Below are 14,390 nucleotides of genomic sequence, written 5' to 3' on the forward strand. Positions count from 1 at the left end.
ATACTTGTTGAATGAATGAATAAATGTACTAAGACCCTCAGATGTTTATCATATAAATTGTTGCCAGAGTCTTGTGTTTATATTATTGAGCTTAAAGAAAAACTGTCAGCAGGACTTTATGTTAAACTTGATAGAACGTTGACCTTTCCACTTGTTTTCAAGACAGCACTGCACTGTGTCTGTTACCTTTTGGACCCATCTCCTATCACGTTAACTCTCCCTTCCAGCCATGTGCCATCTGCATATTTGATGAGTGACATCAGTCTGCTAAGTAAGACTGCAGCTGTGTCTGGGGTGGGGATAGAGGGCTGCAAGGGGCAGAAGAACACAGCAGGGAAGCAGAAGCAGTTAGAACAGAAGAGATTCCATGGAAACTTTCTGAAACTCAGTGTTAAGCAAAGTAGAGTGAGTCCGAATCAAGTGTCATTTTAGATGAAGCTAATCTGGGGGGATTAGATAACTTTTACTTGGCATGAAGACAGGAGAGCTGGGAAAGGATTCACCCCAGTTGACATGGTGGGAAAATGAATTAAGAGAGTTGTGGACCTGCATGAGTGAGGGTTCTCCAAAGAAATAGAACCAATAGGAATGTGTGTGTGTCTCTGTGTGTGGGTCTGTGTGTGTGTGTCTGTGTGTATGAGAGAGAGAGAGAGATTTATTATAAGGAACTGGCTCACTTGATTGTGGAGACTGGCAAATCCAAAATCTGCAGGGTAGGTGGGCAGTCTGGAGATCCAGGGAAGAGTTGCAGTTTGAGTCCAGTGGAAGTTTGTTGGCAGAATTCCCTCTCCCTTGGGGGAGGTCAGTCTTTTTCTTAAGGCCTTCAACTGATTGGATGAGACCCTCCCATACTATGGACGGCAATCTGCTTTACTGAAAATCTACTGATAAACCCCGTCCAAAAAAGTACCTTCACAAAAACATCTAGTATATTGTTTGACCAATATCTGGGTACCATGGCCTAACCAAGTTGACACGTAAAATTAACTGTCACAGTACCACTCAGGAAAACCTAACACAAAACATCTGGGTTTATCCAACAGCTGCATTAGAGCAATATTCTAACCCCACTGGGTATTCACATACTTCCATGCCCCCTTTGTAAATTCATACCTTGTGCTTCCTCCTCATTACTGACTTATCCTGGAATGCCCTTCTCCAGCCTTGCTTCCTTTACCACTGGAAAAACTCTCCTCATCTTTCAAAGTTCAGATCAACTGTCAACTCTGAGATACTTTCTTTAATACCGCATCCCATCCTGAAGCATTAATTCCTTCTCAGGTCCTTTCTCCATGTGCTGTTATAACACTGATCACATTGCCTTGCAATTGCTCGTACACCAAACATCAGGTCAGCAAAGGGGTTAAAAATGTAAACTCTGGCTCCAGACTTCCCTCCATTTAATTCCTGACCTCAGCAAGTTATCCAACTGCTTTATGCCTTAGTTTCTTCATCTATGAAATGGGACTAAAGTAGTACTATGCCAACAAAGTTGTAGTGAGGACCTAATGACTTACTATATGTAAAACTTTTAGAACTGCATGTAGTAACCACTCCAAAGAATGGTAGTTATTTTCATTCTTACTGTTATTGTTGCTCTCTGATTCCTGTGTCGTGTGGAAAGACTAGGTGTTTCTGGAGGCCAGGGACATTATCATATTCCTCTTTGCATTCCTCCTAATATTGTGGGGGTATACCAAGGGTCTATAGACATTTCTTGGAGTGTACAGAACCTTATACGTGTAGGGTGCTCCACAATATACAAAGGCTGGCAACGTTACTGCCCATTTAAACCTCATTACAACCTTGCGAGGTCGTTAATATCCCCATTTTACAGATGAAGAAACTGAGAAGTAGATATTAAATGAATTGTCCAGTGTCACACAGGGCTGGCAAGTGGCAGAGTCTCTAACTCCAAGGTCAGTGAGAAAAAAGTGCAGGGATGCCAGAAATTCGGAAAGTTTTCTTTTCTGGCCCAGGTAGCTACCCTTCCCCCTTCCACTTCCTTCTTCTTACTGCGAAAACATAGACATTCAGGACTGTGCAAGCTGGAAAAAAGAAAAAGGAGGTTTCCATTCTCCTAAGAACTGATTTCAGGAGAAGGTTATTAATACAAGATATCCTCGGCCGTGACCGTGGCCTCTTCTATCTTGGTCTTAATCTCCGGGAGGGGAATCTGACTGATGGCCACCACAACCAGGTTAGTGGCGTGGGCTGAGGCGCTGGCCACGCAGATCCAGAACGACTCTTCATACTCTTCCTCCACCACCACAAAGCGGAAGAGTTTCTCCTGGAAGTTGGCGATTCGTTCTGTCAGGTCGTGAAATTTTACCGCGGCCATGAAGCTGGCGATGGCCAAGGCCACGACTCCGCCTGAAACCCAGAAAGGACACCCTCATGCACAGCTCTTTTCCTTGCAATTCAACCACTAGATGTGAGGTGGCTTTTCTGTGGCACAGGCAACAAACTTGCGGTGTAAAACACGCTTAGGACAACACAAATTTTAAAATGCTTTTAAAAGCAGCAGATAATCCACTGTGTGAGGGGCGAGAGGTGTGGGAATAAGCTTCCTATCAGATCTACTTTGAGTCTCGACCCTGCTACTTTTTCCCTTACCCAGGGCGGGGCAGGGGTGTGTGTGCACATTTGGATAAGCTCAGTCTCTAAGTATTTCAGCCTGTGTATGTAGACCTTGAGGCTTCTGAGGGAAGACACAAGAGCATCTTAACTGGGCAGATTGGGGGATCAGAACGGAGGGCTAGACTGTTCTCTCCTCCTCAGTTATCCTGTTTCCAAGCTTAATGATAAGAGGAGATAAGAGAAGGAGGAAAGGAAAGGAGAGAGGAGAAAACTGGAAGGATTCCAAACTTCACGTCCTTCCCTACCTATTGCTTCAGACTTTGACCTTCCGGGTTCCCTCTGTTTCTCTTTCTCTCTCCATTTTTCTCTCTCTCTTTCTCTCTACTTTTCTCTTGCCCTGATTTTAATTAACATTTAAAAAACACATTTATTATGCCCTTTGTTTAGATTATTACTTCTTATTGAAGAAAATTTGGACTCCAGAGAAAATCAAAAAGATGAAAAGACAAATTTACTTTTTTCCTAAAAGGCAAATATAAACACTTTGAACATTTTAGTATATTTCTTTACATTTCCATCTCTTTAACAAAATTAGTATTATGGTACTCTTACTGCTTTACACTTGATTTTCTTCCCTTACTTGAATATTTTTCCATGTTATTAAATATTCTGTTAAAGCACCACTTTAAACTGTGTATAATGTTTTATACTAGCGACACACCTAATTATTTTAAGTTTAATTAAGTGTGACCTAATTTCTGGATATCTAGATTGCTTCTAATTTTTTGATATTATAAAGTGCTGAAGGAAACTCCTTTTAACGTACATTTTTTGTGCTCTTTTCCTGTTATTTCCTTAGCATAAATTAATGTTTGGAATTGTTTAATCAAAGGCTACTCATATTTTTATGCCTTTTGAGAGTAAAGTTTTGTCAAATTGCGTTTTTTAAAATACTCTTGTCAATAGAGCTTGAGGGTACTGTCTCTCTGAGGAAGGGAATTGACAGAGATAAGCATTTATTTCAAAAGCAGGATTGAGCACTTTCTACATGCCAACCACTGTGAGCATTCAGGCAGAGATAAACAAGTCTACATGAGAGTGAGCCACATTTATAAGAAATTCTACAGGATGGCCAGAGTCTGCAAACATAGGCAAATACATAATAAGTGATTTACTGACATTACATTCTAATGCATGATAAAACAACATTACTTGTTTCTATACCTTATGGTCATCCTGTATAAAGTAAAAGGTAGTGAGGGGTTATTGCCATCAGGATACCTTGACCATTTGACTTGGGTTTTCTGAAATCAATTCTTGGGATTTTGTTACTTTCATTACAGGTGATTTTTTCAGTGCCAAACTAAATGTGAATTAATTTCTGTATATCAGATACTCTCCCAAATCAACACACACACACAGACACACACACACACACACACACACATACACTCACACACATCTTTTGTCTTGTTTTTTGTCTTGGAAAATAGGTCATGGTGGTCATAGATGATTAAAGAAAGGACAAAAGGCTTAGACTCAGTTATACCTGGGTTGGAATCCTGCCTCTGTTACTCATCGTTGTGTGACTTTGGGTGCATCTTTTAATTTCTCTGAGCTTCAGGTCCTTCACCTGTAAATATGGGTCTAACAATACCGCCTCATAGAGAGGTTGTGAGGTTTACACGAAATAAGGCGTGTAAGCCCCCCAGGTCCCTTCTCTTCTGTCCTTTGTGATGTTCCTTCAGAATCACAGCAGCAGTCCCACATCCTCACTCATCCCACGGTCCCCTCTTCTTCACCCACAGCTCTCTGTCTTCTCTCTTCTCTCATCCCGACCTCTCTTCGCTGCTCTAAGTCCTCAGCCACTCATGCACGCTAATACTTCAGTTCTTTATGATGACAGAGATTCTTCAACTTTTAGTAAAAAGGATATTCATGCCTATCAAGGAAGTAACAGACCCAGGGAAGTGAAGGCTGAGGTGGGGCATTTTAATTCCTTCATGCCTTCTGCCCATCTACTTGGAACTCAGCCTCCTGATGGCATGGACAGGAATCTCTCTCCCCAGGGGTCTTCCTTACCTGCGAGAACGTTCCATAGACAGATGCCCCCAGGGCCGTTGACTGCCCGGTACGGAACCTGGATCATGTTGAGAATGGCAAAGCCCATGCTGACCAGAGCCAGCACCAAGGCCAGGAAGAGGAGCAACAGAATTGTCACGTGGAGGCCTGCATTGAGCTCCTTCACCAGGTGTGGGAAGACTGGGGAGAGAAGACACAGCCAAGATGTCAGCCTCAGAGCTTGGCTCCAGTTCGTACGTCCCAGGCTTGCTTACCATGAAGGCTTTAGCAAAGGGGAGTGAGGGCAAGGCAGCAAGTGCTGGGTTTTCAAAAAGCAGGAGACTTCCTGAGATGAATTCATGGCCCCCAGATTTACCACTTATCAGTTGGCCAACAATCTTCTCTTCCTTGGGGTGGATGCAAAATCAGAATGTGCCCCAGCTGGGCATTTAAGTTGCATCGGCCTCGCAGCTCTGGGATCTGGTGTGAGTTAATCCGTACAAGCTCCAGTTGGTGTTGCTTTAGCAAAGGAGGCTGGCAAGAGAATCAGTCAAAGAAGGCTGATCGATCACAAAGCTTTCATTTGGGTCAGAGAGTAGCCTTCATTAAATCAGAAAAGTAGAAGCGGTCTCACGTATATCATAGGACTATAGAAGGGTGCAGCAAAGTGAAGCCTAGATCTGGCATCCAAAGTTCCAGGTTCAAATCCCAGCTTTGCTGATTTGCCACAATTATAAAATATTTAGAATCATCTAAACCCTACTTCTCCTACCCATCTTACAGTATTGAGGGGGTCAAGTGAAGGGCATAGGAATAATCATAGTGTCCACTTTGTGGGCACTAAAGCAAAGCTAGGAGCATCATTTTGCATTCCCCATAATGATTCAGTAAGATAGACATTAATTCCCTGTGTATGATGGGCATGTAATTCTCATGTTGCACTTTATTAGAATATTAATTTGCCATATTAATGTGGCAGGATAATTTAGTGAAATATTAATTTGGATTTGTTTTCTCTATATTTCTCTCTATGTGAAGATTAAATGATATATCATAGTAGAGTGTCTAAATATTGTCCAAGAAAGAGTCCGTTCTCAAAAATGGCAACTGTGGTTGTTGTTGTTATTTTACCCTCTGACTTGGGAAGAGTCATGTGACTTCTCAAGCCTCAGTTTCCTCATCAGTGTAATGGGGATAGTAATAGTTGCATAGGAGTTGAGTGTAATCAACATTTACTGAGCACAGTCAGGGGCCAAGCCCTTTACGTCTGTTATCTCATCCAATCCTTGTGACAAGGATATGAAGATTGTATTAAATGCCCTTACCCAAAGGCTTGGAGACACTAAGTTCCTTGTCTTTGGGCAAGGTGATCCTGAACTCTATCTAGGACCAAAGTCCTATATATCACATGGTATATAGAGTTTAGAGTCACTGATTTCAGTTATTGTAAATGAATGGTTTAAAATGATGAAAGCTAAAAAACTCCTGGGCAAACCCCTTCCTCTGCAACTACTCCAAAGTTTCTACTGAATACCTCCTCATCAAATCTGGGTCCATCTTGTGAATTCCAACCTCCCTGCTTAATTACTTGATACAACTGACCAATCCGTCTTTGGCCCCAGTTGGGAGCCAGGACTCAAAGATTTCCAGGTTCCATTCACTCCCTGACCCCCTCCCGCTCTGGCTCCTTTGCTGGCTCACCTGTCCATTTTTATTCATAGAAGGCTGGTGTCTTGCAAGCCTGAGAACAAGAATTTTTGTCCTTCTTCCTTTGAAGTGTCCTTTCCACTCAGAAGTGTCCAGACACTCCACAGTTATGTCTTCAGTTCTGATCTAGCTTTCTTTCCAGTTCTGTATTTCCATGTATATTTATCTCCATGTGGTTATCTCATCAGCATCAGAAACTTTACCCCAGAAAATGAACTCCTTCTCACGGGATATTTTTCTGTAGGACTTCTCTCTTCCATTTCCTTTCCTTACATTTCAGTGTCCTTTAGATTTTTTTTTTCATTGCAAACTCGCAGCACTTTTTCATTCCAAACATGGTAGCTTATGCCTGATTACCTAATTGTTTCATAATCTTCTTTCTTGCCATGCAACCCTTAAGACACATGACCAGCATAATAATCCTCACCAAACACTTAAAATAGAAACTCATCACCTGTGTGATTGGCAAAGATCAAAAGGTTTGCTAATACACCATGTTAATGAAGGTGTAGGGAAGGAGGCAGTTGTCAAAACTTGTAGGGATATTAACTCATACAATGTCCTTAGAGAGCAATTTGGCAACATCTATCACGCAATTTCATTTCTAGGAAAAGCACTCCCACGTGTGCTCAAAGCTGTATATATCAGATATTCATTACAGTAGCAAAAGATTGGAGAAAAAACCAAAACGTGAGTCAATAGGAGATTGATTTAATAAATTAAAGCACGATCACACAAAGCAACTTATAAAAAGAATTAATCATATCCATATAATGATATGAACTCATCTCCAGGTGTGATTTAATAAAAAAATTGAGAAATAACCATATTATGATGATGGGACGAGGGGATTTGGGGCATATGGAGTGATATGGAGAGGGATGGTGAAAGAATACCCAATCCTTAGCTTCTGCAGTAGGAAATGTATTGACTATATTAAAAAAACAAATCTTTACTGGCAAAGGGCTGAATCTCATTCAGCCTCCACAATCATGGGCCACACTCCAAGGCTCTAGATCTCCCAGTTAATTGAGATCTTATTATTTTTTATATATGTCATTATTTAGAAATTCAAATCTTTCCTCATGAGTTTTCATGCATCAGTTCCTTCTATTAATAATTTCTTTAAGCGGTGACTCTACTTTTGCTCTTGTCACACAAGTGCCATCCCAGGAGACCTGTTGCCTGCTTGCCTTTCATATTTGTACCCAGTTTCCAAAAGTTTGAGACACGTCTGAATTAAGGACTACATTTAAATTTCCAGCTTGAAATCCATGACCATAAATGCATATGATCCATGGTGACAAGTGACAATAGCTACACATATTGACCACAGACTGTGTGCCAGCACATATACACTTTCTCTCTTTCACTGCTCACGGCAACCTCCTCTCAATCCTACAGATGCATAAGTTAGAGTCCTAGAAATGAGAAGTTAAATAGCTTAGTCAGGTCACCCAGCCAAGAAGTGTTGGCTTCAGGATTTTGCCGCAGGACCTATTGCCAGAAAATCAGATAACTTGGATAAGCAAAGATTTAAAAGTTTAATCCTAGTACAGCTGGAGGTCTAGAGGTCTTTTTTTGAATTTGAATAAATATTCTTATGGTGTACATATTAAAGCTAACTCACGTGAATCCCAGAAGTGATTAATCATCCTGTCAGCAACTCAAATTAGATTAACTATCTAATTATTAGGTAATTTGTTTGCTCCCTACTCCAGAGAAGTCCAGCAGTCCCTTTTGCCCCAGCAAGGCAAAAATTAATTTTAAAAAAGAAATAATTGATAAATTGGATTTCACTAAACTGCAAAAATTCTGCCCTGCAAAAGACAATGTCAAAAAAATGACAACACAGCCACTGCAATGGGAGAAAAGAGTTGCAAAAGACACATCTGAGAAAGGACTGTTATCTAAAATGGACAATGATAAGAAAAGCCTGAGATTTGAAGTCAGATCCAGGTCTGGCTGTTGATGGAATGCTTGGGGGTGGGAGATGAGGGGGGAAGCAGTAAATTAAAAATGATCAAGCACATACTATGTATCAAGCACCACATCAGGTGCTTTTACAGAAATTATTTCATTTATTGATTTCTCTGATCCCCAATTTCCTCATCAGTAAAATGGGCACAAATAAAATCTCTCCTCTAGCGCAGAGTGGGTTGAAGGAAATGAACAAAGAGGTGACAGCTTGAGACATTAATGTGTCACTGCCCAGTGCTCATTTACTGCCTTTCTCTTTCCCAGATGGAAAGCTTCTGGAGGGCAGACACTCCTCTGTTTAGTTTATCCCTGTTTTCCTAAAAGCGCCAGGCCCATAAATACAGTACAGCTGAATATGTGAACACTGCTAAATTAGCGTTTGTCCCTTTCTTTCCCCAGCCGCTCAAATTGCTAGATTGATTTGTTTTTATTTCAGAAAGTCTGGGCATAAAAATGGATCTTAATTATGATTATGCTGTACAGTTCTCTGTTTTTCTCCATGATTGGTTTGGAAATTAACTCTCTTGGGTGATTCTAAGGGAGACCCCTATGAAGGTGCGAATTGAGGCTGTTTGTCCACGAGACCCAATCAAACTTTCCTACTCCAGTTTACAAAGCACTTTCACACCCGCCTTCTCCGCTGATCTGCACATGGGCCCTGGGAGCAGGGATTTTTTTTTTTTTCTTTCTTCGGAACAGCAGTGACAGTAGCAGGAAAATCCTGATTCCAACTTGGGGTTTGGGGGCTCTGATACACCCCATAGCTGCCTCACACAAGTAGGTGGTACTGGCTCTAGGAGCTGCACATCTAAAGGTAGAGAGACTCACCTCTGAGGCTAGAGAATGTGGTAACAGACGCGGTGTCCCTGGGTGTCATTGGTTTAAAACCAGCCAAAGCCAGGTGGTGCAAGTTTTCAAAAAGAATCACATCATGGTTATACACCCTCCTCTGGGACACCACCCAGGGCAGCCAGAAATAAAACTTTCCTGAGTATTATCCTGCTCAGAACTAATATTTAAAAGTCCTTTATGATTCTTACACAGTTCTGATGTTTCAGAGAGCAGACCATGTTAGATGAACCCAGAGGGCTTTTTCCCATAGTCACCCCTCTGAGAAGGAAGAGGGAGGAGGGAAAGGAACATGTACTGACTGCCTCCAGTGGGCAAACAGTAAGTGCTCATTTGCTTAGCTTATGGCTTCCAGGGCTAGAGGTAGTTTGCATTTCTGTGAGCTGGGATGGCAGGGGTTTAATTAGCATCACAGTGGAAGGGCCCAGTCTTGTCTTGCCCTCCTTTGGCCTCCTCCTTCTGCAAAGCCTGTCTCTGCTTCAGCTGCTTCTCCAGAAACAGTGCTTGTGCTTGGTGACCTCCTTAATTATCCTAGGCCCACCATCTGCCACTCCACACCCTCTGTTATGGGTTGCATTCTGTACCCAGCCTCAAAAAATGTGTTGAAGTCCTAACCGCCATCATCTCAGGATACGACCTTATTGGGAAATAGGGTCTTCACAGAAGTAATCAAGTGGAAATGAGGTCTTTAGGGTGAGCCCTATTCCAGTAAGACTAGTGTCCTTATAAAAGAGGGGAAATTTGGACACTGAGACAGTCGTGCACAGAGGGAAGACCATGTAAAGAGACTTAGGGAGAATGCCATGTGTAGACTGGAGTAATGTTGCCACAAGCCAAGGAATGTCTGGGGCTACCAGAAACTGGAAGAGGCAAGGAAGACTCCTTCTCCTAGAGGTTTCAGAGGGAGAACGGCCCTGTCAACAACCTGATTTTGGATTTCTAACCTCTAGAACTGTGAGAGAATAAATTTCTGTTATTTAAGCCACCCCGTTTGTGGTACTTTGTTATGGCAGCCCTAGGGAACTAACACACCCTCCCAAATGACCCCTCAGTCATTTCGGACAGGAGCCATCCACCTGCATCCTCCCATCCTGGGGAATTCACATCCATCCACCACCTCCCCAATATCCAGAATTTGCTGAATTCCGGGAGAACAGTAAAGACTACTAGGGTAACCCGCCGCCTTGGGAAAGTTGCCAGTCACAGATTCCCGAGGGAGCAACACACAGTGGAGGGTGGGAACTTTAGGGTAAGGCCGACCAGGGTTGGGGCCTGGCTCTGGCACTCATGGCTCTGTGACCTTGATCAAATTGCTTAACCTCTCTGAGCCTTATTCGTCTATGTGGCAGGTTTGTGGAAGATTAGTATAGCATAAGTCACATGTCTGGCATCTTGTACATGAACATTCAGTACAAATGAGTTTAAAAGTACTTTATTGATATTCATTCAACCAATGTTTTTGAATGTGTGCCAGGCACTGTTCTAGGGGCTTGGGATCATCAATGGACAAGATCCTTGCCCTAATGGTGCTATATACCAAAGGGGTGGAGACATAATAAATAATAAACATAACAGATAAATAAATGATCTAGTGTGTAAGAAGGTGGTTATGATGGTAACGTGGTATATCATGCTATATAATTACATAATTATATGGGCTATTTTTATTATGTTCCCTGAGCACTGGCTTGCTTATTAAAGTCTCTGGAGTATTGCTGCTATTGAATCTATTGCTCCCTTGTTCAAGCTTTGGAACTTCCTTTGTGAGGTTTGTTAATTTCAATTCCCTACAACTTACACACTACTATATATAAAGTAATCAACAAGGACCTACTGTACAGCACAGGGAACTTTACTCAATACTCTGTAATAACCTATATGGGAAAAGAATCTGAAAAAGAATGGATATTTGTATATGTATAACTGAATCACTTTGCTGTATACCTGAAACTAACACAACATTGGAAATCAACTATACTCCAATATAAAATAAAAATTTTAAAAACCCCTATAATCTACAATTATTTAAAAAATTGTGCCATTTCCCCCTTTTTGTGTGTGTATTTGTGGTTTTGAAACAACCTCAAACTTCAGAAAAATTGTAAGAATGGTACAAAGAAATTTTTTTTTCCTTCGGAACCATTTGAGGGTAAATTGCCCCTCCAACCCTGAGCACTTCAGGGTCAATTTCCTCAAAAAGGACGTTGTCTTTCACAACCACGATACAACTATCAAAATCAGTAGGTTGGGTTTCCCTGGTGGCGCAGTGGTTGAGAGTCCGCCTGCCGATGCAGGGGACGCGTGTTCGTGCCCCGGTCCGGGAAGATCCCACATGCCGCGGAGCGGCTGGGCCCGTGAGCCATGGCCGCTGAGCCTGCGTGTCCGGAGCCTGTGCTCCGCAGCGGGAGAGGCCACAACAGTGAGAGGCCCGCGTACCGCAAAAAAAATAAATAAATAACAAAAATCAGTAGGTTAACACTGGCATATGACTGCTGTTTAATCCTGATACCCCGTTCAAGTTCCACCAATTGTCCCAGTGACATCCTTTATAGTAAACTGACCCAGCTCAGAACCAAGTACTGCATACAGCTGTCATCATCCCCTTTTAGCATGTCCTATTTCTTTGTTTTATTTTTTTGTTTATTTCTTTATGTTAAGTGTGTTTTCAGCTTTTTATGTTATGTTTTTAACGGAGCTTTTCAGTATCCCTGGTCCAGTTTAATTTCTGGGTAAATATAAATATATTCCCAGCGATATTTTTTCTTGCTATACATAAAAAATATATATATCTTTCACGTATATAAATGATGCCAATTTGTATCGTTATATTTGTCAATGGTTCCAGCTTTCTGTCTTTATACGTTTAATAAGATACCCTGGCCAGGATTCTAAAAACCACAGTTATGAAATATAGAAATCATTTAATGAATAAATCCCTTATCCGCTTGCATTTGCATTATGTTGATTAATTATGATTTTGTAGGATATTGTTCTCACCAGCAATCTAATTGTATGAATCTAAAGATGTGCAGAATATTGCCTTTTTTGTTTTTGTTTTTCCTTCCCAGAAGATCCTTCATAAGCTGGTCTTGGATTCCTGCTCTATCTGCCTGCTGAGCAGCTCTGCTGTGACGCTGGATGGCCGCCCGCCTACGTCAGTACCTGCTCACGTTCATGGACAGCAGCCTTGCCCGAGGTCTCCTTGCCAGGAAACATCCGGGTTGGGCTTTGAACCCAGATAGTCTGATTCCAGAGCCCAGACACACAGCCCTTTTGCTTTTTCACGGACTCTGACGCTTTTATATAAATAGAAGTGGAAGGTTCATTTCAGCAGGTCGTCTACACCCGCAGGCCACACTGGCTGAGCATACCCAAGTCGCGTGACCTGGGTCTAAAGTTTTCTGCTGGGTGACCTCAGGCGAGTTTTGTAACCTCTCCAAGCCTCGGTGTAGTCCTCTGCAAAATGGGAATGTTAATAATTCCTTCTTTATACATTTGTTATAAGGCTTAAAAGAGACAAACCATGTAAAGCACTTAGTAGAATGTCTGACACACGTAAGCACTCCATATTTTTAGTCATTATTCATAGATGTAAACTACAAAGATATACAAATCCCTATTTCTAATGTTTCTATAAGCCGCCACAGAAAAAAAAGGTCTCTTCTGGGTGCTGAACAAGAGTAAGTCCTTGGCTTACTGTGGATTAAGTCATTATGCCTTAGACTGTAGTGGCACTTGAATTTCGCATTTAGACACAAGCACCCTTACGAATATTTAAATATAAATGTTCTAAAGCAGGTTTCGTGCCCCCCAGTATACTCACTCGTGAATTGGGACTGGCGGCCCCCGAGCCCGCATTGCCGCACCTTACAACCGCGGAAGAGTCCGTAGTAAATGTCCCCAATGAATTGGACCAGCTCTGGATCTGTGGCATTGACAAGATCAACTCCAGTCTGACAAAGGATTTTCCCACTCAGCCAGTGGGGCACCGCCAGGGCAACGATGATCAGGATGAAGGAGGAGAAGCTGAGTAAAGATGCCAGCCCATACCACGTCTTTTTGAACCATCCAGGCATCCTGGTGGGTGCAGGTCATGCCCCAGGTGTCTGAGCAACAGCAGGGGTCCTTGACATCTTCCAGACACTCGGCAATCCCCTGCTCTAGGGTCAGCTCTCCCAAACACACTGTTTCAAGATTTCAGGTCCATTTCCTGGTCCTCCCTCAGCTCCTGCCTCCGCAGCCCATGTTTACTACAACTGCATTGGAAGTCTCTACAGAGACGTCTTCACCTGACTGGAATGTAGAGGAGTGTGTTACCGAAGGAAGTAACCCTATATCCCCCACTAGACTAAGGTTTCAGCAGAGGGCTTAATTGTTCCTCGTTTCAAGTTTTTGAATAACCCTGGTGTGGACCTCTTAATGACAAGGAAGTTATTAGCAGGCATAACCAGGTAGATCTGACTATAAAGAGATGCTAACCAGTCTCAAAAAATGCATACGGTAGAAGGAAAACAAAAATGGAATGATTAGCACTTGAACATTGCCAACAATGCACCGTATCAAATGTTGATCTCTTTGATGCATGCCCTGGCATTTCTTTCTCTAAAATGTCACTGCTGTCAGAATCCCTAGAAGTGTTATTAATACCACAAAATGACCTCTGTTCTCAAGCCTTTTAATTGAAATGTGTAAACAAGGCTTTATGATTCTTAAATTTATCACTGGGTTAATCTGCTGCGGGTAAAATTGCAGCCTGAGTCAGAGTCAATTTGTGACTGTTGGGGAAACCTGGACCCCATCACTTACAGCCCCCCTTTATCTCCACCCTTCCCCCCTGCCCCCACCTGTTGTGTCACCTGAAACGGGAAAGGAAAGTGTTTTTCTAAAGTGTTAGCAAATAATAACCTCCCATTACCCTGCTAGGGTCTTTGTCTCTCCTAAGAGTGCAGACCTTTTTCTTTTGATTTACTGGCACAAGGAATGAAATATTCCACAATTTCTATCTTATACTGTGGCTTTAAAATTTTAACTTTTAGTCTATTGCTGAATGTCAACTTCACGTCATGTGAGACTGGTAACAGTCATTGTCAGTAGCTTTGGGGGCAAAGTGGGGCAGAAGTGGCACTGAAATTCCTTATTTGGTCACAGAGCTCTGGAGGGAGTTCAGGAGGTTGCCCTGTTAACCAACAGGACTTCTGGGAATCTCACTTGGA

At 42.2% G+C, this 14,390-nt stretch overlaps 1 protein-coding gene across 1 annotated transcript; it reads right to left on the minus strand.

The window, feature by feature from the left end:
- Positions 1 to 2,107: 2,107 nt before the first annotated feature.
- CLRN2 (clarin 2) lies at positions 2,108 to 13,253 on the minus strand (the record flags this gene model as incomplete). Its single annotated transcript, XM_081238868.1, has 3 exons — positions 2,108 to 2,373; positions 4,663 to 4,842; positions 13,001 to 13,253. The coding sequence occupies 3 exons, from the start codon at positions 13,251 to 13,253 to the stop codon at positions 2,108 to 2,110; spliced, it is 699 nt and encodes a 232-aa protein (XP_081094994.1).
- Positions 13,254 to 14,390: the final 1,137 nt, after the last annotated feature.

Source organism: Mesoplodon bidens, assembly GCF_964165515.1.
Source record: "Mesoplodon bidens genome assembly, chromosome: 1".
Lineage (NCBI taxonomy): Eukaryota > Metazoa > Chordata > Mammalia > Artiodactyla > Ziphiidae > Mesoplodon > Mesoplodon bidens.